Source organism: Grus americana, chromosome Z (genome assembly GCF_028858705.1).
Source record: "Grus americana isolate bGruAme1 chromosome Z, bGruAme1.mat, whole genome shotgun sequence".
Taxonomy (NCBI): Eukaryota; Metazoa; Chordata; class Aves; order Gruiformes; family Gruidae; genus Grus; species Grus americana.
In genome coordinates this window covers 39,070,907-39,097,657 of record NC_072891.1, presented here as the reverse complement: position 1 = coordinate 39,097,657, position 26,751 = coordinate 39,070,907, and the positions used below count along the sequence as shown (strand labels likewise).

At 38.1% G+C, this 26,751-nt stretch overlaps 1 protein-coding gene across 7 annotated transcripts in view; it reads left to right on the top strand.

The window, feature by feature from the left end:
• The window catches only part of PIP5K1B (phosphatidylinositol-4-phosphate 5-kinase type 1 beta), a 118,605-nt gene that overhangs the window by 13,122 nt on the left and 78,732 nt on the right, over window positions 1-26,751 (top strand). For 5 of the 7 annotated variants that reach the window (XM_054810845.1, XM_054810842.1, XM_054810841.1 and 2 more), the window contains 2 exons: window positions 23,962-24,038; window positions 24,634-24,702. The exons of 1 other annotated variant lie outside the window; for it this stretch is intronic. In XM_054810845.1, coding sequence (XP_054666820.1) covers window positions 24,634-24,702 — 69 coding nt within the window. In that variant the 5' untranslated portion in view covers window positions 23,962-24,038. Of the gene's footprint in view, window positions 1-16,114; window positions 16,180-23,961; window positions 24,039-24,633; window positions 24,703-26,751 lie in introns of those variants that run through there. One more of the 7 variants, XM_054810844.1, reaches the window with a different exon arrangement.

The following is a 26,751-nucleotide window of genomic DNA, read 5'->3' as shown; positions in this document are numbered from 1 at the left end:
CTTCTGAAAGAAATACAGTGTACTGTGTGCAGGAAAGGGTAATGCCTTTGTGATAAGGGCTGCTGTCCACATTGTGTTTCCTTTGGTTTGTCACTGTATCGCAGTAGAGTGGTGCGCTCTGCCTCTTACCTGTCTGTGTGCATGATAAGCAAATGCAAGATGTGAACCTGCTTGTGTTATAGGGTCCTTAAGAAACTCCAGCAGCACACACAGTTGGATGAAGCATCTATGTTATTTAGTGGACCTTGTGAATGTACTTCATGCTATATTTTCTATTAAGTGACTTTTTATTTGTACCTGTAAGGTATTGGGATATATTCTACTCTGCCATACATGTTCTGTTGACCCACAGCATTATATGCATGTAACTGAGATTCAGACCTGGCATTCAGTGAATAATTAGCAAAGCCAGCAGTGATGTTGGGAATTTACAAGGTCATTCTTGATCCTTCCACCTGTTCATTTACTTTATCTTCAGGAGAATAAGGCTCTCTGCAGCAAAAGCAAACATTTCAGTGAGCTAAACCCTCAGACAGTGAACTATCATTTCAGATGTGTGCAATGGCTATTAAATGTAGAGAGAGGAAAACAATACAATTTATTCCAGTTTTAATTTTGAGCTGATAGCAGATAAGGAAGGTGGGTGACAGCAGTAGCAAAAGCCAACTTGCAAGGAATATTACTCTAGGTAGCCTTAGAATGGTATGTGTGAGATTATTTTGTCTCCACCATGTTGCATTCTGCTGAGTTAGCACCAAATATGATTAATAAGGTTGTCTTTAAAAATCTATGTATGGGGTGAACTGTATACCCAGGTATCTGGGTTTCACTGTGAAGAGAAATTCCTATCTCTGCTCAGCCAGAATTGGATAGATTTAGATGTGGTCCATGAAAGGTGATAGGCACTGCAGCTCCTGTACCTCCTATTGACAAGGAATTTTTTCTTTTTGTGCAGCAATATTGCTTAAGAATGCCAGTAACTGACAGCAAGCTCCGTTAAACAAGGACTTAAACAGGTGCAATGCTGAGCAATTTGTCTGTTTAGTTGCTGTTACAAAGATACTGAGATATGAAAGCCAGGAGTCGCTCAGATCTAATACTGTGTTGCAGTGCCACATGATAAAATTGTAAATTATTCTGAATACGGTGTAAAACTAATTCCTTTTATGAAGTCACAGACTTCCAACATCAGCTATAGTATGAGAGGCAACCTGTTATTCATTGATTGATAATTCACACTATGCAATGATTTCAGTAAAAGTAGTAAAATATTTGCTTTGGTATCCTTTGTATTTCAGATATTGTAAGAACGTATCTTCTCATATGTAAGAATTGTATCTTTGTTATGTAGTAAAAAATGTTAGTTTCCTAACATTTTTAGATACTACTTTTATACTAAAAAAGATAAATTTTTACTGAAGAGAGTTACATGGGAACAAATTACTCTTCCATTTCACAGTTCTGATGTTATGTTCTCTTGAGGATATTTTGCAGTCTGTCACTGCATGTTAGCAACAAGTTGTTTGTATTTTATAATCCTTTATCTGTGTGTATATGTATGCACAGTATACATAGAACATAACAAAATTGTAGAATATGTAATATATAATTTAGAAAATATATATAACATATATGTATATAAATTGTATATGCATGTATAAAAACATTCTTCAGGTTGCTTCTGAAATGGCCTTTCTGGACTCAGGTAGGTTTTACACTCTGTGTATTTCTTTTCTGTCTAATATGCCTACCTATGGCTTAAATGAGCATATGCTTTTTATCTCTAAAAACACTTTTTTCCTCTGTTTTCAAAAGCTTGCTCTGGCAATATTCTTAAAGTCAAATTTGTTTCTAGTAAAATGGAAGTGATGACAGTAAGCTTATTGATATGGTATAGGTTTTTTCTGTCTTGAATTACATTATGGAGGGGGAAAAAGGGCTGCTAAGGAGGTAATTTCAAGCCACTTTTTCAAAGAAAATGTGGGAATGATTAGGAAGGCCTTCCCTTGCGCGTCCCCTCTCCCCCTAGTCTTACTTTGACCCTGTAAAAACTTCAACACATCTTGCATGATTTCATAGTTTTAAATACAGAATCTTCACAGGTTGCTTAAGCTATAGATGTCTGCCTCTTGCTACTTGTCCCACTGCTAGAAGGAAATCTAGAAGATGTTTTATAAGGTGCATAGGACCTCTTTGAAGTTGTAACTCAAGACAGCATCTTGTAAGCAGCCAGCAGGTTGGAATTATGTACTACTTGTGCAACTCAGGCACTGGAATTAAAAAATACTGTTTCAAGTCACACTGAAGCATTATAAGCTTTGCTGTGCAGGCATGAAACCAATGTGTTCTCTTTTCAGGTGTTCTTGGCTATCAAGTGAAGTGGGCAAAGCTGTACCCCAGGTGCTTGCAAACACTGATGTTTAAGCCTTGAGTTCCTTCGCCAAAAGAGTTTATGCTGGGGACAAAAGAATTAAGATAGAAAGTGTTTCCCAGGTCTCTTCCCACCGAAGTGGGAGAAAGTGTAGTGTACCCCTTTATAACATTTGAAAATGTACAGAATTATGCTTCCTGCTCCCTTTAGTCAGCAGCCAGGAGAATGGCTAGAAACAAAAACCCATAGCAACTTGTTTCTTGCTGATGTTTGGTGAAAATTTTGTTTTTCACAGCAGAAAGGGGAAGTCTAAACCCTGCAGGGAGTTCAGCATGGTCTCCTTCTAGGATGGTGGAAATTTACAATGCACTTTTATCCTGTATCAAATCCAGCTTGCTTTACAATCAACAACTTTTCTGAATTGGTACAATTCTAGTTCATGAATTGAAGTATGGATACTTGGGGGGTGGGTGTGGGGGTGTTTATAGGGTTGTCTTGCCCCTCTCTGTCCTTCCAGCAAAGTAGTTGAACAGGTGATATACTTGCCTGTTGCTGTGCTTGCTGGTCTGCAAATTGTATTGCCAATAAGTTGGAGAAGATTGACAGTTTATCCTTGCCATCTGCTTGTGTAGTTAGACAATATGTCAGTTTAATAAAAAACTGAAGCAAGCTGTAAGGATGAGGAGAACGATGACCTAGAATAACAAGCTGGTTTATTTTCAGGAAAGCCTGCTTTCATCTCACTTCTCTTCAACTGTCCCCCTCCTCTTCCAGCCACAAATGCAGACAGACCACAAACTGATATTTATCTGCTAGTGTGTAGGATTCAGGCAGTGATCAGTAACCAACAAAACTGGGGAAGACTGTTGTTCCTTCATGGTGTTTCAGCACCTGAAGTCATTGGAATAAGTGCAGTTAAAGCTTCAAAATAACACTGTTTTCTTACAGGACTGTAAGAAACTGAGCTGCTTTTGTCAGTTTAAACATGTCCCCTGTGTGCTTGTTGCTGTCCTCTCTTGTAAAAAGTGATACAGGTTAGTCCTGACTGGACCTACAGCATATGGCAGATGCAGCCACCAGGACCTCATATTTTTCCAACTGTTCAAAACCATATTTCTTAACTCCAGGACTTTGTTTTGAGTCTGTGCTACAAGCAGCCTCAAACTACTATTTCAACAAAAAATAATTTTAAAAAGTGTTTTCATATGAGGTAGCTACAATTTTCTTTCTCAGGGTGTTTCCTTAATTACCATTCATCAGAGATGAAGTGCCTGATGTAGGGTTGTGCACTGTTGGTAGCTCATGCAAATTGTTTGGCAATAAACAGTTTAAACAGTGGAACATCTTAGAGGAGAGAGCATCAGGTTGAGGATGGTAGATGAAGAGTTTTTGTTTTCTAGACTGTTGCAGGTCCACACTTTTTTTTTCTCTGGCTCTTCCACACTGTAGCAAGATGCATCCATAAGTCACCTGCCTGCTCTTTATTGAGCAAGGTGATCTTCTGGAGTGATGGACCTCTCTCTCTCCTGTCTTATGTTTTTCTTTGTGTTTTCCTTCATCTCGTAGTATTTGCATAATGTACTTGTTTGGGATGACGTTTACAGAGATCTCTGTAACCTGTCTGTGTGTTAGATGTGAAATACATTGGACTCTCACTGTTTATGCTCTAAATTGGGGGAGAAGAAAGGCACTACATATGAGAATAAATGATAGTTTTATTTATGTGTATGTAAATACATAGTAAAAGTAACTTTTACAAAGAATAATGAGGTCTGAATTTTGTCAGACTAGAAGACACTGCATTGCTATGACTTCATTGTATTTTTAATAACTAATGAAACAAAACTGAGATGTACATTTACCAACAAAGTAATTCATTATGGAGTGAAAAATAACAGAAACCTGTGGAAAGCTCACAACTTCAAACTTGACATCTTTTCTTTTAATGGGCATCTTGATGAAATGTAAACATTCTATTACTGTTTAGGCAGCCTATAATTAGTTACTACATGGTATCGTAACAGTGCTTTTTGTTGTAAAGGAAACTCAGGAACTATTTTTCTTTATGTTTAGGCCTGATTGCCCTAGAACACTTCTAATGCTGTTAGTACCTGTTCTCCTCTTACCCCTTTTTGTGAATGTAAACATTTTTTGGTGCCATAAACTTGCTGTAGCTCTCCCTTCTTCCTGACTGGAACAAAATTTTTGAGTCAATATTTTTATTACAACTCGCTCTAAGTTCTAAATGAATCTTGAAATCACCCTTTTAAGGGTGACTGACCCGTTCCTTAGGATATGTAGTTACTTTGCTGTAACTATGTTCAAATAAAATCTGATTGAATATACATGTTTGCAAAATGTGTTCTGAAATACAATCTAAGTGGCTTCAACTCTCTGGAGTGTACAGGGACATAGCAATATCTCACAAAATTTTAGTTGCTTATGCCCCATCAAATAGATGTTAGGAACAAGGAAATCAGTTGAACAGTGAAGCAATCTTCAACTACCTGTCTCACCCTTTTTTAATTGATTTTAAGTTTATGACTGTTACAAAATTCCTTGAAATGGGAAATCAGATAAATTGCACCCTGTATACACTGCAAGATTTTTCCACTTTGAAAAAGTAATGCATTAAATCTTTTATGGACCATTAGTACTTAATAGACAAATAAAATCTCTTCTGCAGCATTTACCTCAAACGCTGTAACTTAAAAGGTAGTGTGCTGCCCTCTTCATTGCTGCTCTTGTCTACGGCCTAAGAGGTAACCCATTTGAAACTTGTATCTTAAGAATTGATGAGGCAGAAATGGATATCTGAAAATGGAATAAGAGGGGAAAACTGATGAGGTGGTTGTTCTCAAACATACTAGCAGAGTTAACAAACACACATACAGTAGAGTGAAAAAAAAGTTTCCGATATTATTTTTGAAGTCATTCCTTATTATACAAACATTTAAAAGAGTCTGAAGGAGTGAAACCAAAATTCTGCTGAAGTCCCAGTGCAGAACAGCGTGGTTAAATCTGCTGCCCTCCATGAATTCAGTATTTATGGGTTGTTCAGAATGCACTCTAATTTTGGCAGTCCAGTTTCTTCCAAAGCAAAGTCAAAACAGGCAATAGCAACAATAATGGCACTTTTAAAATACAGGTGATCCTTGCAGTAATGTGGCTTGTACATAATTTCCATTATTTGGAGGTGGGGAGTAAAGAAAGTGGCAGGAGTGTTATGACATGCTCCTGTAAAGGAAATAAGGATATCAGAGACTCTGTACTTCCATCATTAGATATATCTTTTTGTCCTGTGGGCTCCAGGTTCTTGGCTATATAACTAAAATATAGACTTTTTTCCCCGTAAGAGATGGACCTGTTTCTTGTCTGAAGATACAATTGTTGATGGCATAGCATGTGAGAATTTATCATTAAAGGGGATTTTCATATGTGAGCCTGGCTGTATACTTACAACTAATAAAAGCATTCAAGTCGTTTCCCTTTTAGACCACTCTGAACTGTGGAATTTCCGGAGGTGGTGGTTTACTATTCGTTGTTTCCTTGGCGTTAGTTTTGCTGTTCCTATTCTGTGTGGATATTTCTGTATCTATTGCAGTAAAGGTGAGGTTTTTCTTCAGGCCCTTCCACTTTTTTTTTTTTTGAAACAGGGCCTAGTTCTGCAAACAGCTAAGCATTGGAGTCATTTTATTAAGGACATAGTGATGCAGGAACTAAAAAAAGACACGTTTCTTCAGAACCAATATTGCTTCTCTTATTTTTGAGCTGCCTCTTGTGATACTTAAACTTGTTGTTCATTATTTTATAAATGTTGTCCAGAAAAACACCTCAAGGGAGTGGATGTGGACTGTTCGTCACTTACTTAATCAGGCTTGGCATTATCATTGCACTTTTGCAAATATTACAGGCCCATGGAAATAATGATGCATGGTGCCAAGTGATAGGAGAAAACTATGTTGGGAAAAGAGTGCAGTGACAAAGTTAGAGTATAAGAATGTAGTGGTGAAGCTTGCTCATATAGCTTCACACACACTGCAGTCAAAATAATGTTGCATTAATGAGCTGCAAAGGCAGTTCTTGGACTCATATCTCAAATTTAACACTGATAAAATGGTGAGTTCTGCAAGAAGCCTACTCAGAATGTATTTATGGACTATCTTCCTGTTCAAAAATATTAACAAATTTCATGTGATGGTGGGGGTGAGCAAAAAATAAGTATTATTTTTTCCCTTGTTATCAAATAATTATTTTTCTGGTAAGAATTATATTACAGCAAGCTGCAAAATCGGAAAAACAAATGTTTCAAGTTATCCTGGGACCACTAATATAGTATAGTAGTGGAATTTGGAGATTAAGCTAGAAATTGTCTAATGGGTGTGAATCAATTGAAATGACAAGATAGTCCTGATACTGAATGGCACTCTGAAAAATCACCTGATGAATGACATATTTGCACCTAGGAGTTATGACATGTCCAGGGTGAGGCACTGTGAGAACTTCAGGCTTCTGCATGGTGTCTTCTCTCCTGTGGGATGAGTAACAGAGCCCTATAAGCACTGCATGGTGAGTGCGGTGCTTCATGTTTGGGCCTTGCAGCAGACAGCATGTGACTGAGGTCTGTTCAAAAATACAAGAGGTGGACCCCTTCTGTGGTTATAAACTGCTATACCAAAATTCACACGTGAATGCCATTTGTTGAAATTGCATCTGTGAGATGTAAATGCAGGTATATCGCAATAGTGATATCTTGTATGTCTCTCTCTCCGGGTTTATAGTTAAACTTGTGTGTGACCTAGAAGAAAAAAATACTATGCATGCAACCTTTATATTCTCTAGTCTCTTTAATCTGTGATCTATTTTGCATGGTGTAATGACAGAGTAAAAGAAAGGGTGCGTGAGGCTTAGATGTCTGTGGTAAAGACTCTTGTTATCAAAAAGCATGTTGCAGAAGTAACTTCGCTGGTTTATTGTGATGGTGCTTCTCATCCCTGTAAGACAAATCCTGGCCTCTGGTAACGGAGGTAGGAAAGGAGCTGAAATGTGTCTCATGTTTGCAAGAACAGTGTAACACAACTTCTGCAAAATAAGTATAGGTTCCCATCTTGCTCCTTTGACTGCTTTCCTTAGCTCAGAGGTACCTTTTGTAACCATCATATTATCCCACACAGAGAATATGCAAGCAAAAACTCTTCTCTGCATGCAAATGTTACTTTCTGCTACAGAACATTGTGCACTGGGACTTCCAATTCTGTGTGTCTTGCATGGTAAAACACCATTTGGAGGGTCATCACAAATGTGGACAGTAATACAATCTTAGTTGCTTGACAGGGTTTAAAATTATGCTTTACCAGTATCTCCTACTAAAGATACTTGAAATAACAGTGTAGGGGGAATGTTTCCCAATATTGACAGCATGTGCTACAAAAAACAGAAGTAGTGTTTAATATCTTGCTGAATTCCTCAGTACATTTGTCTGCTTTTGTAAAAGTTTCATCCAATTATTAAGCTATAGAACTGAAGCATTATTTCCTTTTGCTCCGATTTCCAGGTATTGGAATTCTTTGTATGCTTGCTTTTGTTTTAGCCAAAATTTTGCATGGGGGTAATAGTTTAGATTGATCTATCTGCAAATGTTGTTGTACTTGATGTATTCCTCACAGAGATGCATCAAACTAGGCAGTGGCTAAAAGGTACATACATATGGTGGTTGGTTTGGTTGTGGTTTTTTTTTAATTAAAGAAATGACAGCAGAAAAGGATATACAGTGGCTGTCTTCAAGGTTGTGATACTCAACTGCCTACTGAAAGCAGATTAGGAGGCTTGATAGTAGAAGTGTGAAGAATTAATAAAGACACCAAACTTTGAGAGATGTGTAGGACTGATTTTTCTGTTTTGACTGTCTAAAACTGCAACTATTTTTCATAACAGCACTGTGCCTATCATGCAGTGTAACTAAAAACCCTGTTTAAGAGTTTGGGATCACAGTGTTACCTAAATGTGTATATCTATAATTTTTCACTGAATGTGAAGGCTTAACTTCTGTCTCTATAGTTTGTGCTCCACCTAATAATAGTTCATGGTAAATATCTGAAAGTGATGAAGCCAAGGCAGGACAATCCTTTCTTTTAACAGTATCTTATTATAAGTAAATGTGATTTACTGGAGCAAGCTGCTCAGGTCTGCTGACCTGTAACAGGCTTCTGCACAAGCCAGTTCTGGTTTGTTTGCGCAGGCCTCCTCCAATGGTCCTTTGCAGATAGATCTCTTCAAGCTTTTCTGTAACACAGGAGCAAGTTACAATGGTTGTCTCTTGATAAGCTCTACTGCACTTTGGGTTTGGCTGGTTCATTTGTTTTCATCTGTCTCCTTCATCCTGACCATGGATTGATGCTATTTTGTATAGGTGGTAGTCACCTGACAATAGGCAAACAGGGCAGGACCGAATATCTCATGCCTTTTCTGTGAGACAAACGTAGTTATCTGTGCTTCGCAGTGAACTGACCTTTCTGTACGTTGGGACAAAACCACTTGCATTGTTCTGGGGATAAAAGTAAAGTTTGTTTTCTTTGCTGTATTCCCCATAGCATAATTTTATACTATCAGCTGTTTATTGACTTCTTTTATTTATTTTTTCCCCTCCCCTGAGTATCCTTTTGACTATGCAAAGTTAATGGCACTGAATGCCTGTTTTTAATAGGCCAAAGCAGAAAGCCTTTCTTATCCATGTATTTCTTATTAGTGTGTATTTCCCTCCTACTTTGGCTCCCTTGCTCTTCATCCACTATTGCTTTCCATTTCTCCTTTCCTCCCAGTTCAACTGTGCACAATCTCTTGCTGAGTCTCTCTTCCTTTCTTGCTTGTTTTTATCTTTTTTCTTTGTTCCCCATCCCAACTCGCTCAGTGTTCCCTTGCACCCTTCCTGTCTGTTCTATGCGTGAAAGTCTTCAAAGTGAAAGAAAGTATGCTTTTCAGCTAGTTCTAGGTTTCTTCCCTGCTGTGAGGACATAAACACAGCAAAGGAAATGAGCAAAGTGAAAGCTAGCCCAGAGAGACAGAGTTTGAATAGCCTTGGCTGCTTTCTTAGCAAAGAAGGGTGCACACCCTCATGGAGACATGCCATGCAGGTATGAAATACCCCTATAGATTCCTCTTCCATCTGCCTGCCCTGATACGCGTCAGCTCTTGGAAGCTGTACTTGTTATGCAGAGTACCCATGCTACCTTAAACTCAATGATATGGAAAGAGATCCTTCCAAACCTGTGTACTCCGGCCGAGTTTGGGACCTGCTGGGCCCATTGATGCAAGAGGTTGTTTAGAGACAGATACAGCTACATAGACAAATTGTTTGGTAGAGCAAGTAATCAAGGGTTATTTAATTAGAAAACCTAATTGTTAATTCCATGATTCAGAGAAACTCCCATGCAAAGTGTGTGCCAAAAACCATTGCAAAACTTCTGCTTTTCCCCTGTGAGGGGAGAGTGGTTTGCTATCCGCTGCTGCGTTAAGACTGTGTGTCTTTTTCCGTCATAGCCTCATTTAGCATCACCCTAGCAACTCCATCCTCCTGAGCAAAAGTGCAAGCTTAGACCTGTATCTCTAAACCAGTGCTTTCTGCTGAAAGCCGTTTGCTTTGAAGGTAGATATGGATGTTGTCCAGTTTTTCTGGCTTTTATGCCAGACTAGTGTTAGTCACTGCTAGGTAACAGCAGGTTTTTTTTAATGTGGTACAGCACCTTCAGTCTGATCTTCTGAGGCATCTTACAGTGTCTAGCCTTTGTCTCTGTCACTTGCACGTGTGTACACTAACTTGCATACACATACAAACACCCCAGCCAGAGCACCTCAGTAAAGATTTTTAGCTGATCTCCTAATCTGCTGCTTAAATGAATGGCCTTCTCTTACAAGCATTTGGATAATGCCATGCTCTGCAAGAAAACCATTTGTACCACCATCACTGGTTTTGTGACCTTCTGCTGCACCTGCTCTGCGGTGAAGGGGCCATCTCTGTCCTGTGCCCATCCTTGCTGCTAGAATGATGAGGAGAGGGGTAAGCACGCAGGGTAGCCTGAGCGGCCCTTGTTTCTCTCACTGTTTTCTTGCCCTTTATTTGGTGGTCCTTAGTAACTACTGCAGGGCTGCAGTTCAGTACTTTTATAATAGTATTGTATTGCAAGCAAAACTGAAGACCAGTCTATTTGCTATAATGCAAAAGCATAGTTAGCTAGTCCAAAATATTAGTGAGTATCCCTTTTTTCTTACCTAGCTAATCATCAGGCTACTTATTCCTGGGAACGAGACACAAACCTGAGAGATTCAGAGGGTGGTGAGTGCACACTTCTGACAGCAACTATTGAAAGGCAATTTTCTGTAAATGCATTTAAACACTTGTGGTGTTCAGCATACTGGTTTATGTCACCTTGGACTAAAAAATAACAACCCAGTAACCAGTAAAATCATAGGCTGCAAAAGGTATTTAGTTTATTTAATCAGATATTCCAGCTGATTAATGCCAAGTAAGGCATATCGGAAATGAGAGTATCACATTATATACTTTAAATTGTAAGAACGCTCTGTTCTTAAATGTATTAATTTTTTTCCACTTTAGATTATGGAAAATATATAATGTTCATAGCTAATGATTATATTTTATGTTGTTGGAATTTTGTTCTCTTTCTAGCTAATGATTCATAAACCAGTATGCATTAGGCAAAAAGTATGATTACTGGGTGGGTTTTTTAAAAATGCTGAAAGCTGTATTTTTATCTTTTGAAAACCATGGTGTGGGCTGTTAACTGACTTACAGATAATACTGTATGGCTTTTCTAACCTAGTCATAATGATGCTTTTAAGCCAGATATAATGATGCATTGAGAGGTGTAGATGGTCTTTGAGGGCTTCAGTGTGAAGGAAAGATTCTTATTCAGGCCTCTCAAGAATTCAGAGACCCTGTTCATTTGTGGGAAAACTTGCACTCATTTTCCTTGGAAGAGCGGACAGGTTCTGATCTGTTCTCTTTAAAATTCAGTAGTGTTAGGCTGTGTATGGTTCTGCTACAAAGTGCTCACCCACTGCTTGCTCTTGTTGCTGGTAGAGAAATGTCTCCCTTTTGTTTTAAGTCCCATTCTCATTGTATGCACTAACTTTTTTTTAATTGGAAAGCTAATTTATGTGCAGATGAATCCTATGCTAATAGTGATAGCTTAAGATTTTGAATTTTCATGTAATATATCCAGCTATTTAAAAAAAAAACCCCAGCCATTTGCAGAGAATTTCCTGGGGAGGAAGACTCTGGTGGTGCTTCTATATTGTTTATGAACTTGCTTTTTTATACAAAAATGTTCATATTTGTGCAATTGATGTGGAGTATAAACCACACCTAAAAAAAAAAGGAGTGTTTCAGAATTGGCAAAACTGTTTCATAATGACTTCATTTTACTTTCTTGTGCCAAAAACATTCAGGGACAGGTTTCTCAATTCAGTTTGGCAAACTGTTGGAAAACAATTTGCTTATATCATTTGGCTGTAAATAACTACTTGAAAATGTTTATTTAAAAACATTTGTATCACCATTTAAAAATTCTGGGGCTAGGTTTCCATACCTTAAAACAGCTGTACATATTTCTTTGTAAGATACACCTCATGTTCCTTAATGTCAGTAGGATAGGTATGTATGTGGACATGGTTTTGTTTCTTAAAGTACTCTACAAGTATATTCATAATTTCAGATGAGTGCCAAATTCAGCATACTGTCAGGCAAAAAAGTAGTCAGTTGCTTGTTGATCTGCCCATCCAAGACTGACTTGGAGAACAAAAGCATATGGTTCCTTATAAGGGTGGTAGTAACCTTTACTGTTAAGCAGCCACATGGTCAGAGAATGGAATAACTTTTTAAAAATTCAGCTGTGAAATGGCTGTTTCAGTTTGACAGCTAGGCAGCAGCTATGGCAAATAGCAGCTATTTCCTTACATGCTGAGCAGTTCTTTCATTAATTGGTTTCTGAATTTTATTTTATTGTATTACTCTGTTTTTTTTAACTGCTCTTGCCTGATGTAGCCTCTGAAATTATTTTTCTTCTTTGAAGCTTTCTCTGTAGTTAAAAAGAAAGATGTTAGGAAGCTCATTTAAACCAAGATGACTCCAGCTTTTGTGCTTTATAGGGCATTTGATAAAAAGGGATAATGGTCTCCTTTGCATAGCTTTGCAAGTGGTTTGGGAAGGGTCTCTGAGGAACTTTTGCTCTATAGGAAATAGAGAGCTCTTAATCTAATGAAAGGAATTTTGGAGATGTAGGAGTTGTTCTGTGCTGAGAATGATATGAGAGAGTTTTTTAAAAGTAATTTTCAAGAATTAGGTGAGCTTTCTGTTAAATTCTAACTAAAATTAAGTTGGAATGGTCCAAGGAAAACTTCTACTAATTGCAGTTTGAACTTTCCTGAGGAAAATAGTAAGGTTTAATTAGTCATAATAGATTTATTATTTAGTACAATAACTTAAAGTGTGTCTCATCTTAATTTAGACATAACTTTCAAATTTGCTGCTTACATCAGTCTTCTATATCCATTCTTGAGTGACATCACTTTTCACACAAGCTAGGCCCCTGACAAACAAGTTACTGTTTAAATAAACATTTGGGAACCTAACCTTAGCCATGTGTTACTGTAGATATTTCCCCCTAGCTAATGTTGAGCTGAGTTCTGGTGCTGTGGCTAACACTTCTTTCCATCTGTCCCTTAGTCTTGCTTCCGGGTTTTGTCACAAGTGGACTTGCAACTCTGAGGTTATGTGAAAGCATGCAAGTGATTCAAATATCTGAGACAATTGATCTCTCATTCAGCATGGGTCAAAGGTCTGAAATGTTGCATCACCTTCCTCATCTCGTTCCAAGTTTCTTCTTGATCTTTGGGGAGTCCATGTAAAAGCTGCACTAGTGCACCATAATGAGGATGCTAGTGAGTGCTTGTTTGGAAGGCAGGACCATGGCAGGATCATAGCAGCACCAGCTTAGATCAACTAAAATTGTTGCAGATATACAACCCAAGTGGTACATGGTGATACTATGGAAACCAGGAGGAATCATGACAGGATATCTAGCTCTTTCCCTTCCTTCAGGACAGTACCAACTGCATTTAAAACAGTTGTCTGTGTCAAAAAATCTCCAGCATTACCTATCACATCCTCCAAGGTAATCTGTTCCACTCTTCAACTATCTTTTTCCAGCTGTATGGAAGGGCCCTCAAATGGAGACAAAAGTAAAATTTTAATGTTAAAGGAATATCTACTGCCTGAGCAGTCACACACCATTCATGGTGTTGCACACACCCACAGACTTACTCTTGGCCATGCTGCTTCCTCCTTCAGGCTTGACCCTAGGTTTCCCACAGCAGAGTCTCAGGTGTGAGATTTTATAAAATAATTAATTTAATTGAAAGGTGCAGCAGTAGGATCAGCCCAGGCTGGGTGCTGCCAAAGAGAGGGACCCAGGACAAAGAACTCCCGGGGCAATTATACCCTTGGGACCCACACGCCTGCCCCTCATGCGCCCCTCATGTGCTGTCCATGTGTCCTTTAGTCCAACGGTGATTTTTGGCTTGGGGTCTTCTAACATCTAATTGGATTCTTCTTCCATGACCAGGCAGGCTCTTATCTTGTTGACTTGCAGTTTCTGCAGTTTTCCCCGAAGGCTGGAGCCTCCCTGTCTTCTGGTTTACAGTCCTTGTGCATCTGCCCTTGCTGGTGGAACATGGAGAACTGAAGAATCCCAGACTTGGGAAAAACAATACCAAAACATTGGTGTGATATCAAAATACTTTCCCATGCTAAAAGACTAAACACAGCACTGTACTAGCTCTTAGGAAAACTACTAGGAAAATTACTGAGAAACATACTTCTATTGCGGCCTAAAGGCTTCAGCAAATCTAGCCACTCATGCTAAGTGAAGCTAAGCAAACAGCACAAATCATGCTCTATTATAATCCTAAGTAAATTATTCTAATTAAAACCTTATTTATGCTAAACAACTAATATCCCTCAACATTTAAGACTTGAATTTCTTTCATAACTGGGCTGCTGAAAAGCTTTACTTAGCATTCAGTAAAGCTGTATGTACAAAATTTATACTTGCAGGACCCAAGGTAAGAAAGCATAGAGAGCTTGAAGATCATGATTATGATTTCATGATCATGAAATTATGCCATCTGTTTTAGTGATGTGAATTATTTTAACAGCTTTTGTATGTCCATTCAACAATCTTTTGTGGAATATTCTTCTAAGGAAACCTTCTTTGTTATGTTCTTCTGTTGTAAAGGTATGTTTGCATAGCAATTTTGAGTTGTTGAGGAAAAATATAGCTGACCTTTTGTTGAGGTAGACAAAGGTGGATGAGTAAAGAAAAGACAATGGTCTCAAAATAGAGCATTACACTGTTGTAAAATTCTTGTTTCATACACATTTCTCTTCATAGTAACTTGTTTCATACTTTTCTGCTTTTGATCTTGTGTGTTCACTCTATGCTTTTTATATTTATCCATTTCATCTATTTTCCTTTTTTTGGTATGATTCTTTCTGGAATTTCAGATCACTAAAGTTGTTGGTTTGACCAAAGTCCTCTTTTGTATATATTCCCTGCCCGGCAAGGTGGGATTGTTTGCATATCTGTTTGTGTCATTCCTTTAGAAAATCACTAACACTTCCACTGACCTCCTTTTCCCCTTGTATGAGACTTAAGTACCCTTGGATCTTACCTACCAGTTCTGTGAGTGATGCATCTTGCCTTGCTGTCCTTCCAGAAATCATGACCGCCATGTGATGTGATCCCTGTCATTCAATTTTGCATGTACTATCAAAGGCAAATGTAAAAGAATTTTCCCTCTGCTTTTTGCTTGCTTAATCAACCATTCGTCCCAGCATGCTGCAGTATTTTGTTGGACAGCATGCATTATGTGGTGGTGTTATCTCAAAGTGCAATCTCTGGTATGTGTTAGTAACGTTAGGACCATTGCCATATCAAAGTTGCCAAAGGAAAGGAGCAGAGTTCTGATTCTGGGCTCTGCAGTGTCTTCTACCTCTGCCCTTCACTGTGACACTACAGTAACTTCCATTTTCTTCTATTGCATAGAGTTGTATATAGTGTGCAGACATTTCCTTCTTTCACTTCTTTCAAAGAAAACCCCATCTTGACAATTTTTATTCATTTACGACTCCAGTTGGCTTTTTAGAAAGATTGCTAATCTTCTAAAAGCTACTGTTGTTGGCACATGAAATCTCAATTATGAAAACATAAGTAGCAATTGGGAAGTCGTCTTTCGCTATGTACAAATATGCCTTTCTACTTCGTATGCTTTCAGGCTGTTACAAAATAATGAGAAATTAATGAAGCCATTTCACTTCGTAAAAGGAGGGCCTGTTAGTTCCTGCAAAATACACAATGTGACGTCAATTATGTCAGGGATCAAATGTTTGTTCTTTCTGATTGCTGGGCTGGGATCAGTGATTTGGAAAAGTCTCATAGTTCTTAATATATGAACACCATCTACTAGGCAGTAGCAAGTTTGCTCTGCTTTAGTTGGTATTTGGAAGGACGTAAGAGATCCTTCAGTGCTTCTGGGAAGAGCAGAAGACACAGCAGTTGACAGTAGAGGCTAATAGGCAAAAGAGGAGTAAGACAGATTTAAGACTCTTGGAATGAAGCTCTGAATTTGGAAATTCATGGAGGGAAAAACCAAACAACCCACCTCTTCCTAGAGGGCTTTTAAGTTATCTGTGAGGTGCAGAATTTAAAAATACAGACATTACAAATGGAAAGGTATGTTCTGTTGAAGGAGCATGATATGCTATGTTTCCAAGGACTTCTAAACTTTGAATCCTTGAATAAATTTGCAGTCTTATTTCTATTGTAAGCAGGTTTCCATCTGAAAAATCACACCAGATTATTTTCAAAACAATGTGATTTGTTACAGAAAATAAAATATGTAGCTATAGCTTGTGCTATTATTGTGGCTGTTTCTGTGACTCTGGATGCTACAGTTGTGGAGTAGCCTGTTTTGCCTTAGAGAATAGATTAATGCACTAGGAGTGTGACTTTAAATGGGAGAGAGCAGGACTCTTGTAATCTGTCAAATTACAGGTAATCAAACTGTATTCTGAGTATTTGTAAACTTTGGAGGGGGTATTAGCTGAAGTTCTACCTCTTTATTTGTTTTCCCTTTCTGAAAGCTAAAGGAGTAGGATAGATGATCTGACACTTCTTGCAGTAAATAGAAGTATTACAGTAGAAACATATAGTTTATAATATAAGTAACACTGATAAATTACTCTTCAGTTCAGCCTGCAAACTAAAAAAAAGTTGTACTCTATTTGATTTCTTTTAAGGTGGTAATAACTGTGCCATATTCCCAGAAATAGGAGGTCACTGTAGAAATCAAACAGTATCAGAATCTTACCATTGTGCTCAGGTTAGTTACTGAGAGCCTTAAAAGATCTGGCAGAGCACTGAAACTAACGTGTGTTGTTAAGCTAGGTAAATAAAGGTAGTGTGAATAGCTGAGATGACTTGGACTAGGTGAGCAGTCTGACGGTTTTGTGATGCTTTTTGCTTGCTGCTTTCTCCATAGCCTTTGTGCTGTCCTGAGGTTATCATGAAGGCCATGAGAAGGAGGAGATTTTTTCCATTTTACTTTAGATGTGAATTTCATCACTACTTGTGATCTCCATCTCCCTCTTATTTTTGAGGCAAAATAAAAAAGTAATTAGATTTAAAGGCTAATTGTGGCTTGAAACTGAACAACATGAGCGGGGTTGTCTTAGGAATAATTCTTTTTTTTTTTTGCTGGGCGTAACAGCTCAGTGCAGCTGTTCACTCTGAAATTGTTCATCCTAGCATTAATTAGCAAAACCAGACTCTTCCAGTTTTCACTAATATAAAAACAGTTCTATCACAAATTTCAACCGGAAGGCTTGACTTTCACTCACTCTTAAAACCTCCATAACCAGTTGGAGGTGGGGGGAACTTGCCAAGGTAACAGACCAAACCATTCTTTTTTTTCTTCAATCTTTTCCCCCTCTCCTTTACAATTCATACAATGTTTTTTTAGTCTGCCAGATAGGCAGAAAACATAGATTTTTATTGTTTTAGCAGGATAAATCAGTATTATCTGCAATGCAGTAAAAAGTTTTCTCTGCTTTCACAGTTGGTGTCTGGAAAGATCCAAGAGACCCTTCAGTGCTTCTGGGAAGAGCAGAAGTCACAGTAGTTGACAATAGAGGTTAAGCAGGCTAATAGGCATTACAGGAATCAAATTAAAGGCTCTCAGATTGAATTTCTGAATTTGAAAATTCATGGAAGAAAAAAGTTTTTCAGATTTGAAGCTTTTTCAGAATTTCTAATGATTGTCCAGTGCATTGCAATATGTAAACATTGACTTCATTCTCGGATATATTGGTGTAAAAATATGTACTAGCTTTTTTCTTACATGTTTCAGGTATGGGGACATATAGGTATGTTAGATCTTAGATGGCTACATGACCTCTGCTATAAAGAAGTGAATCTATTCCACAGACTAGTGTCTGGGATATTACTTTAAATAAAAGAAGAGAGGGAAAAAAAAAGAAAAATAGCTGACCTGTATATGTATTTTTTTTGTAACTGAATGGCCACATACATTACATCAATTTTTACTTCAGGGCTATGTAACTGTCCAAATATATACAAAGAATGTTCACTGACCTTAAAATACATAAGGTTTTTGAAGAGGAGGTTAACTTGTGATGACTGAGAAAGCTGTAGGATGTTTCATTCTTGCTGTGTGCACTACACCAAATTATGCTTATTCCTTTCACTTGTTTTCATCTGCCTCGCAGTGCTTGCAGGTTCTTAAACATCACTCTACATTGCCTGGTCACCTCAGAATGAAGGCAATTAAATAATGAAAATTATAGTCAGCATTGCTTTAAAGTGTAAAGAAAAGTTCTGTGAAGAAGCTAAAATGTAATAAAACCAATTTAAGTCACACTTTTCACCTGATGTTAACAATTCAGCTGCCTCCTGAGCATTCTGAAAATAATGCAATGCAGAAAGCCTCCGAGGTCGCTTCTTCAGTTCCTGTTCCCAGGGACACCCAGAAGTATGCTGATATTTTTAACTTGATTTCCTATGGAAACAAAATGTATGGTATGCAATTTTCTGTGTGTCAGAGGATGTTTTGTGTGTCCCGAGCCCTTTGCTTTGCAGATAATCTTATAAATAATCCTACTGTTAAAATTCTACTGGAGAGGGAAAGGGAAAGCTCTTGTTAGTTTTGGTTGGCCTAAATTTTACAGTGGTCCAGAGTACCAGCAAGTTTCACGGAAGAATAGACAAGAGGTGATATCTAATGACTGGGAGAACTGGTGCTGATGCATATGTCTTATTAGATGGCAGAGAATCCAGATGGGAGGGAGGCTTTATAAATGCATCATCTGCAAGAGAAGTTTCTTCATTTCCTAAGAAGGCATGAGCTCTGGTCTTGATCATCCCAAGGAAGCAGGGGAGTTAGCTTTATTAGTGTCTTTGGATGTTGAAGCTGCTCTCCCGTTGCGCCAAGGATACCATAAATGGTTTTAGGGCACTTGGGGCAGTGGGGGATCACAAGAGGACAAGTACTTAGAGTAGTTTTTCATTAATGAATATGCATTGATGGATTTCTTCCACTGTGGAGCATTCTTGGTGTAGAAGTTTTTCCCCTTCCTGCATCACTGTGTAATGAAGATTTCCAGTTTCACACTGGAGGTGAAATCTGGCAGTGTATGACTCTGTCCCCCAAGTGGAAGCATGTTGCCATATAGATCTGCAAGTCCTTTTAGTGAGTTGAGGAACTGACTTGTCAAGCTACTTTCACACAGCCACCAGGAAAAGTATAACTGGGCAAAATCTTACCAGTAAAAGTGAGTTTTGCAGAAAATGAAATGGCTGTGATTTTCATAGTTATAACTTTAAAGCAGCATCTTTTAATACAACAGAAGAGTGACAATGGCTACCAAGGAATTTAACTGATAACTCTTTTCAATGGAATATGCTATAAATGCTGTTTATAGAATTAGAAATGCCTGGTAACATTGTTACACATCATGCTGACAAACTGCTGTTGTGAAGAATGCAGTCTTGTGTTGAAAACTTCCAGTCACTTAGGACAAATAAAGTGACTATTCTGATCATCGCCATTTTTTGTCTGGTGCTGACTTAATATCCTTGGTATGAATTCAGTATGAGATTGTGTGCTTTTCTGAGGAGTCAGCTGCCCCATTCAGGGGGTTTTGTGTCTTCCTGGAGGAAGAGAACTGTTGAAGGATTAGAAAGTGGCTATCTCTGATAAATAAGTTATCTGAAATGCATGCAAGAATGAGAACCAAATTTCTGGATTAATTCTAAAATTGTGTATTCCATCCCAATGCATTCGCTTACCAGGAAAAAAAGTGTTTCCTGAAAATCCAATTGTGTGTTTCAGATTCTTAAAGGTGAAAAATGTGCACCAAACAGCCTATTGTGTTTATATATTTTTGGTCTTAACAGGCATAATTACTTCTTGTATTTGTTAACTTCCAGTATTCTCCCTGTGTGCACTAGTAAATTTTAAGTGTAATTTTGTTTTGTTTTTTTACTCCTTGTATCTAAAATGATAGATTATGCCAGGAGAAAAAAGATAAAGTATGTTTTCTTTCAAATGTGGTTTCTCTTTCTAAATGTAGAAATGCCAGCAGTACACTTGGGGAATTCTCTCACAAAAGCTGGGGGGGGGGGGGGGGAATTAAAAATATAAATTTTAACTATCAACCAGGACCAGATGGTACTTATAGTGAGAAGTTACATGGCTTGTATTTGGAATGTGATTCCTAAACAACATGTTTTATCTGTGCTTTTAAAAAAAAAATTATTTAAGAAAATAATCTAAAGATGCTAAGAAATGCATTCTTCAAACAAATATTGTTCTCCTGATAATAGAAAGAAGGCAGAAGTAATCTTTGGTTAGATGAGTTAATGTGTGAGGCCTGTAGGAACCTAACAACAGTGTTTGTCATGGATGTTGGCTTTTAAAGTTGGTGGGAATTCTAAAGCTCACTTGAAATTGAGCTGAAAGGCCATTCAAGTGTTAGTACCAGTACCTGTCCCTGTGAGCTAGGCCTAAGCAATTAAGGTTGCATAAAAAACAGATAGTTACTTATAATCTGGCAAAATTAATGCCTTGTGCTGTTAGTAAAAGGTGAATTTCTGCTATATAAGTGTCCTTGTTTTGGCAGGGATAGAGTTAATTTTTTTCCTAGCAGGTGGTATAGTGCTGTGTTTTGGATTTGGGATGAAAACAATGTTGATAACACACTGGTTTTCACTTGTGACCCAGCAGTCAAGGACTTCACAGCTTCCCATACTGCCCTGCCAATGAGACAGCAGGGGGTGTCCAAGAAGCTGGGAGAGGACACAGCCAGGGCAGCTGACCCAAACTGGCCAAAGGGATGTTCCATACCATACGATGTCATGCCCTCTATATAGTTGGGAGGCAGATCGGCTCAGGGTCTTGCAGAGCATCAACTTTGTGTGGTGAGAAATTGTGCTGTTCATCTTATTCTTTTTTCTCATACTTTTTTGTCCTATTAAATTGTCTGTATCTCAACCCACAAGTTTTAATTTTTTTCCTTTCCCATTTTCAATTCTTTGCCATCCCACTGGGAGGCAGGCAAGGGGGAGGGTGATGAACGGCTGTGTGGTTGTTTTAGCTGCCTGCCAGGTTAAACCATGACGGTAAGGAAAATGCAATTAAAAATCCAAGAACAAAAAAAGAGAAGCTGGGTAGGAAGCTTGCGTTTGCTGTGTGTCACCTCAGTTCTCAGCACTCTCTCTGTGGTGGGCAGGGTGGTGCTGATGTGGCAGGCTTCTGGCTAGGCAGAGAAATCAGAAAACCCTCCTGCTGTATTAGAGGAAAATGCACATGGCATTTCTTCCCCAGAATCATGGAAACTGCAATTTGTGTTTAGTTAAGTGTACAATTCAACAATTCCAGTGTGAGAAACTAAGCTGTAAAACAGATTTTTTCATTTAAAGGTTGAAGTGTATATTGAGTAGTTGTGACTCTTGTAAGTTTGCATTTAGGACAAGGAGATGTTATGAGTTGAAAGTTGAATTGAGGGCTGTAGACTTGTGCCTCAGGAGCTGAACATGTCATGCTAGTTTTTGCTGCAAATAAGATTCATGGACAAAATGTTAACTCTTAAGAGCATTTGGTAAAAATACTCCTTAAATTTCTACTGGACTCTAATGTGTCTTTTTTTTGTCATCAGGTAGGATGTGTGGCATTTAAGAAGCTAAACAGGAGATCCTTATAGCCTAGTCTTCCACTGAATATGTACAGTATGTTTGAGAGTAAATGTTTTCCTTCTCTACCCCCACCCCCAATCTTACTTTATTGTGAACCTGCTCTTTGTCAGATAAATGTAGTGATCCAATGCTTTAGTTATGGTAGTTTCCTGCTATTGTAATAAATAAATAAATAGTTGTAGCTTAGCCTGGAAGTGGGTCCAAGACAGCAAGTTGTGACCTGTCTCTGCACTGTTAAACCTCAGCAGAACTGAGACAGTAGCTCTGGCTATGCATGATATAAAGCACATGAGAAGGCACCCAGTACCATTTCAGCTGCTGCAGAGCAGGGAGAAAATACATGAAGTAATACTTGATTTGCAAACAATTATTAGCATGGATTAGGAGACAGTTGTCACAGCAAATATCTTGAAAGATGTTTAACACAACCCTAGTTAAGTTAGAGCTGTGTGCTCTGTTTCTCAAAAGATTAGGAACCAAAATAATTCTATTCTGGATGCATATTCTAGGAATGAAATAAACTGGCATAGATAGGAAAAAATTACCTTCCTCATGGTGTATGAGCTTTTGTACTTGGTAGTTACTGAACTTGGGTTCTCATTGTCTGTTTTCCTATCCTTGGCAGTATTACAGGGGTGTTTTTTCACATGAATGAAGTGTTCTTGAATAATTTGTCTGACCGTGGTAGGAACAAACAGGCTTTTCTTCCATGTCTGGCATGAGTGTTCTCTTTAGCTAACTTAGTACTGAAAGTTCCCATGTTGGATTCATACTCAGCAAAAGTCAAATATTTATATGGTATTTTATGAAGTTTTGGGAGTAGTAGATCAGTTTATTATCAGTAGTCTTGGGGTGCATGGAGAACAACAGTTTGGAGGGGGGTTGGTGGTTTTATCCAGGTATCAGTTGATTAAACAGTCTTCCTCCTGCTAGTGATTAAAATGACATTTCTTTTCCTACAAAAGCTGTTTTAACAGAAGTTCTTGATGTCTGTGTTCATGTACTGATGGTGTTGCAAACATTGGATCAGTATTAATTAATATTAAATGTGTGAATATAGGTAAGAAAACTCAGTTTTGATAGCTTTTAAAACTGAGTTGTTGCTTTTAAGTAGGAGTTTGCTGTGTAGGATGATGCAATTAATGTATCTAATCAATAATCCTTTACTTCGATGTGTATTAGCATGAGGACTACAATGAAGAATGTAGCTCACTGCAGTAGGAAAATGTTGGTATGTAACATTAGAAGAGTTTTTCTAAGGAGGCATTGTTTTGTTCTCAGACAATCCAGGTTTCTATTTGTTGTCCCCTCTTTTCTCAGGTGCAATTAATAGTCTGCCTCTGAAGAGGAAAATATTGTTTTGAAGACTTTCATGAAAAGGTTTCTTAGTGGTGTTATGTATACTTTTCAGATTACTGGAAAATTAAATTTAGGGAATGAGGCCTGGGAATTATGGTTTTTTAATCAATTTTTAGTTATGTACAAGATGCTATTTGTACTGATTAAAGACAAATGAGATTTTTTCTTCTGGTGTGGTTGAGAAGTGAAATTGAAGAATAGCTTTCCTGATGTGCCTTAAAACAGATGTGGAAGATGAGAGGGAGAGCTGACTCCAAAGAGTTGTCGAATAGTATCTGATTATGTAATATTTTCTCATATGTTTAGTCAAATCATTTTAACTATGAAATAGCTCACCTCAACAAGACTACTTGCAGAAATTGTGCTGCTAGTAACTACCATTATGGAAAACTTCCAAAATTAGTGTATTTGTTATCTACAACTATTCAGTGTGCAGTCCTCCAACCGTCACACCTATGGCTTATCTTTTTGGCTTTGGTGGAATTAAAATATGGGCTATCCCAAGTGAGGGGAGATTATAAGGTTTAGTAGTCAATTTTTGAAGTCCTCATGGAAGAGAGCATGTAATTCCACAACACTCCAGAGCATGTATGTATACTGCTCTACATAAATGTTTTATTGTAGGGTTGCTTGTGCCACAGTAGTGAAATATCTAAGGCAAAGGGAAATTAGACTGCACTGATTCTATCCTGTGTAATATTGCTAGTTTCTAAGTACATTAAATGACCCATTAGTAACCAAGTTATTTGAGATGACTCTTGAAAAGCATCACTTGTAGCTGGATTCTTGCTTGTGCTGAAGAATAGTAGAAAAAGGAAATCTAAAGCTATTCTGCAAGATGTAAATTTGTGATAGGATAGTGATAACAGATATTTCTTTTGATAGGTTCTGGAAAACATTACCACCACTGATAAATGGCTTAATCTTCGCTCTTGGCTCCAGATGATTTGTTGTTCGTCAAGGTATGTGTGCTTTCCTTGTGAAAGCCTTCACAAAATCTAGAATGATTTTAAAACATGTCCTTGTAGCTTTTGTCTGACCCAAGTGGCCTCTAACTTAGTGGTTTATTCTTAATCTAGCATTGCTTTACAGCCTTGACAAGATGCAATGTCAAATAATATCCTTGCTCCTTTGAGGAGATAGTGTGTTAATGCAGCCAGAGGCCTTGGACCTCTGAGATATGCCACTGAATATCTGGCTCACAAGCTTCATAGTTTTGCACATCACTGTACATTTCAAGATCATCTCATGCAGTCTGCTGAGTAGCAAGATTTCACTGCAGTGTCTTCCTGAAGACTTGTGTACTGGTGTGGGGAAAAAGTAGAGGGTCATGTAGAATCAGTCACACCCGACATGCTCCTGGGGCAGTCCTGTCCTTTTAGTCTGCCTGGAAAATTCTTCTAGGAATATCCTAGATATGTCACTGATCTCGATGACTGGCTGTCCTCTAAAATGTTTGAATTTAGTAGAAAATGGACAACAAGTTGTATGGTATTTTCTGAACGCTTACTTTGCTAAAGCAGCTACTTTGTGTATAACTTAAGCTTCTGTTGTTAGATGTCGTCTGTTACTGAAAATGGAGATGTTGCTGCTGGAAAACCAAATGAAGAGAAAACATATAAAAGGGTAAATAAGACTTACAACCTTTTTGTTGCATGTGTCTCCCTTCTTATTGGTAATTCAAACCTGCTGTAAGTGAAATATATTTCACAACTGAGTAAATACAAGAACAAACAAAACATGTTCCATGGATTTTTGAAAATAGTTTATTCCTTCTGTGAAATTGTAAGACATTTCAACCCACTGACTATTTGAAAGCTTGTTCAGTACAGCTGTAAAGTAGACAGTCTTGCTAGATTGATGGAAATTCTTTGCTCTTAGCAACAGATACACCTCTGGGCATAATCACTGTTGTTAGAATTTAGTACCGTAAGTTCCCAAACCCTTTCAATGTTTGTGATGTGTCTGGACTACAAACCTACCCTACCACCTCCTTAGTACTTTGCTGAGCAGTACACATTTTGTTTGCTTTGGTTTTTTATAGAATCATAGAATGGTTTGGTTTGGAAGGGACCTCAAAGATCATCTAGTTCCAACCCCCCTGCCATGGGCAGGGACACCCTCCACTAGACCATGTTGCCCAAAGCCCCATCCAACCTGGCCTTGAACACGTCCAGGGAGGGGGCATCCACAACCTCTCTGGGCAACCTGTTCCAGTGCCTCACCACTCTCACAGTAAAGAATTTCTTTCTAACATCTAATCTAAATTGACCCTCCTTCAGCTTAAACCCACTACCCCTTGTCCTGTCACTACACTCCCTGATAAACAGTCCCTCACCAGCTTTCCTGTAGGCCCCTTCAGGTACTGGAAGGCCACAATTAGATCTCCCCAAAGCCTTCTTTTCTCCAGGCTGAACAACCCCAACTCTCTCAGCCTGTCCTCATAGGAGAGGTGCAATTAATTTTCAAAAAAATAAATGTTATTTGAGAGGACATACTTAATGTAGGAGCATGCATCAATGGTAGCAGCATAGGGCCATTTGGATGTTGTAACAGTAGCTGATAATCATTTTGGGTTTGTTTTTTGGTAACTGATTGTCTGGGACCAGAATTATTTAGGTCCATGTAGCACTGTTGATAACTAAAGGAAGCTATAAATGCATATTTTTCTATACATATTTACATAACCAAATTCTTAGCTGCTGGATTTGGTCATTTTCTTGACAGATCACCTCAAAGAAGTTGTAAATTTTTTTCTTAATTTCTGTGATCTAGCACAGAGATCCACATTCCTCTACCCTATACATCATGGGTTAGGATTTTTCACTTCTGAGTGTTGCCTACAGCACTGCTGGTAAAGTCAAGGAGAATAATAAGCTGCTGTTTCTTTTCCCACCCCTTTTGTTGGCAGCTACACTTTCAGTATCTGGGTGGCTTTAACATCCCAGATAATTTTCTCAGAACTGAAAGCAGATAATTTTTTGAGAAAATGCTTTTATTTCTTTTTAGATATAGGTTATGTTCAGTCTCCCAGCTTGTGACTTTAAAATATTGAAGTCTAAATTGTTCTTGACATTTAGTACAAGAAAGGAAGAAAAGTTCAGTGCCTGAGGTGGACACTTTTGCACTTTTATACTGTTAGACTAGACAAGACGAATCCTAGTAGTCCCATCACAGGTGAGTTTCCATTCCCTCCAGTCATCCTCCATGCTCTTCTCTGTTCCTGTTCAACTCAAAATTCACAATATTCCAGAGAAGTCTTTATAAGGCTTCCTCACCATGGCACAAATTCTTCCATGTATTTACTGGAAATACATCTCTGACAAAACCTAGGATTCACAACCACATCATACTGGGAGATCACAGTTACTGTCATTTCCAAATTCTGCCCTTTCTCCTGAACCACCAGTTATCTGTACTTGTATCTTATGCCAGTTGAATTCCTTTTCTTATACTTACACTGTCAGTTGTTCTGTGTTCAAGATCCTGTGTTGCATATGTCCCATAGTTTAGTGTTATCACCAAATATATTGTTATGCTCCTGCTATTTTGATAATGTTAATAAAAAAATTTTAACCCCATAACTTATCCACTCAGGGCTTACTGGTAGCATGTCTTTGCCCGATGCTTTCCCTTTTAAGAATATATCTCTCTTTTTAAGCCAAATTCCTTACA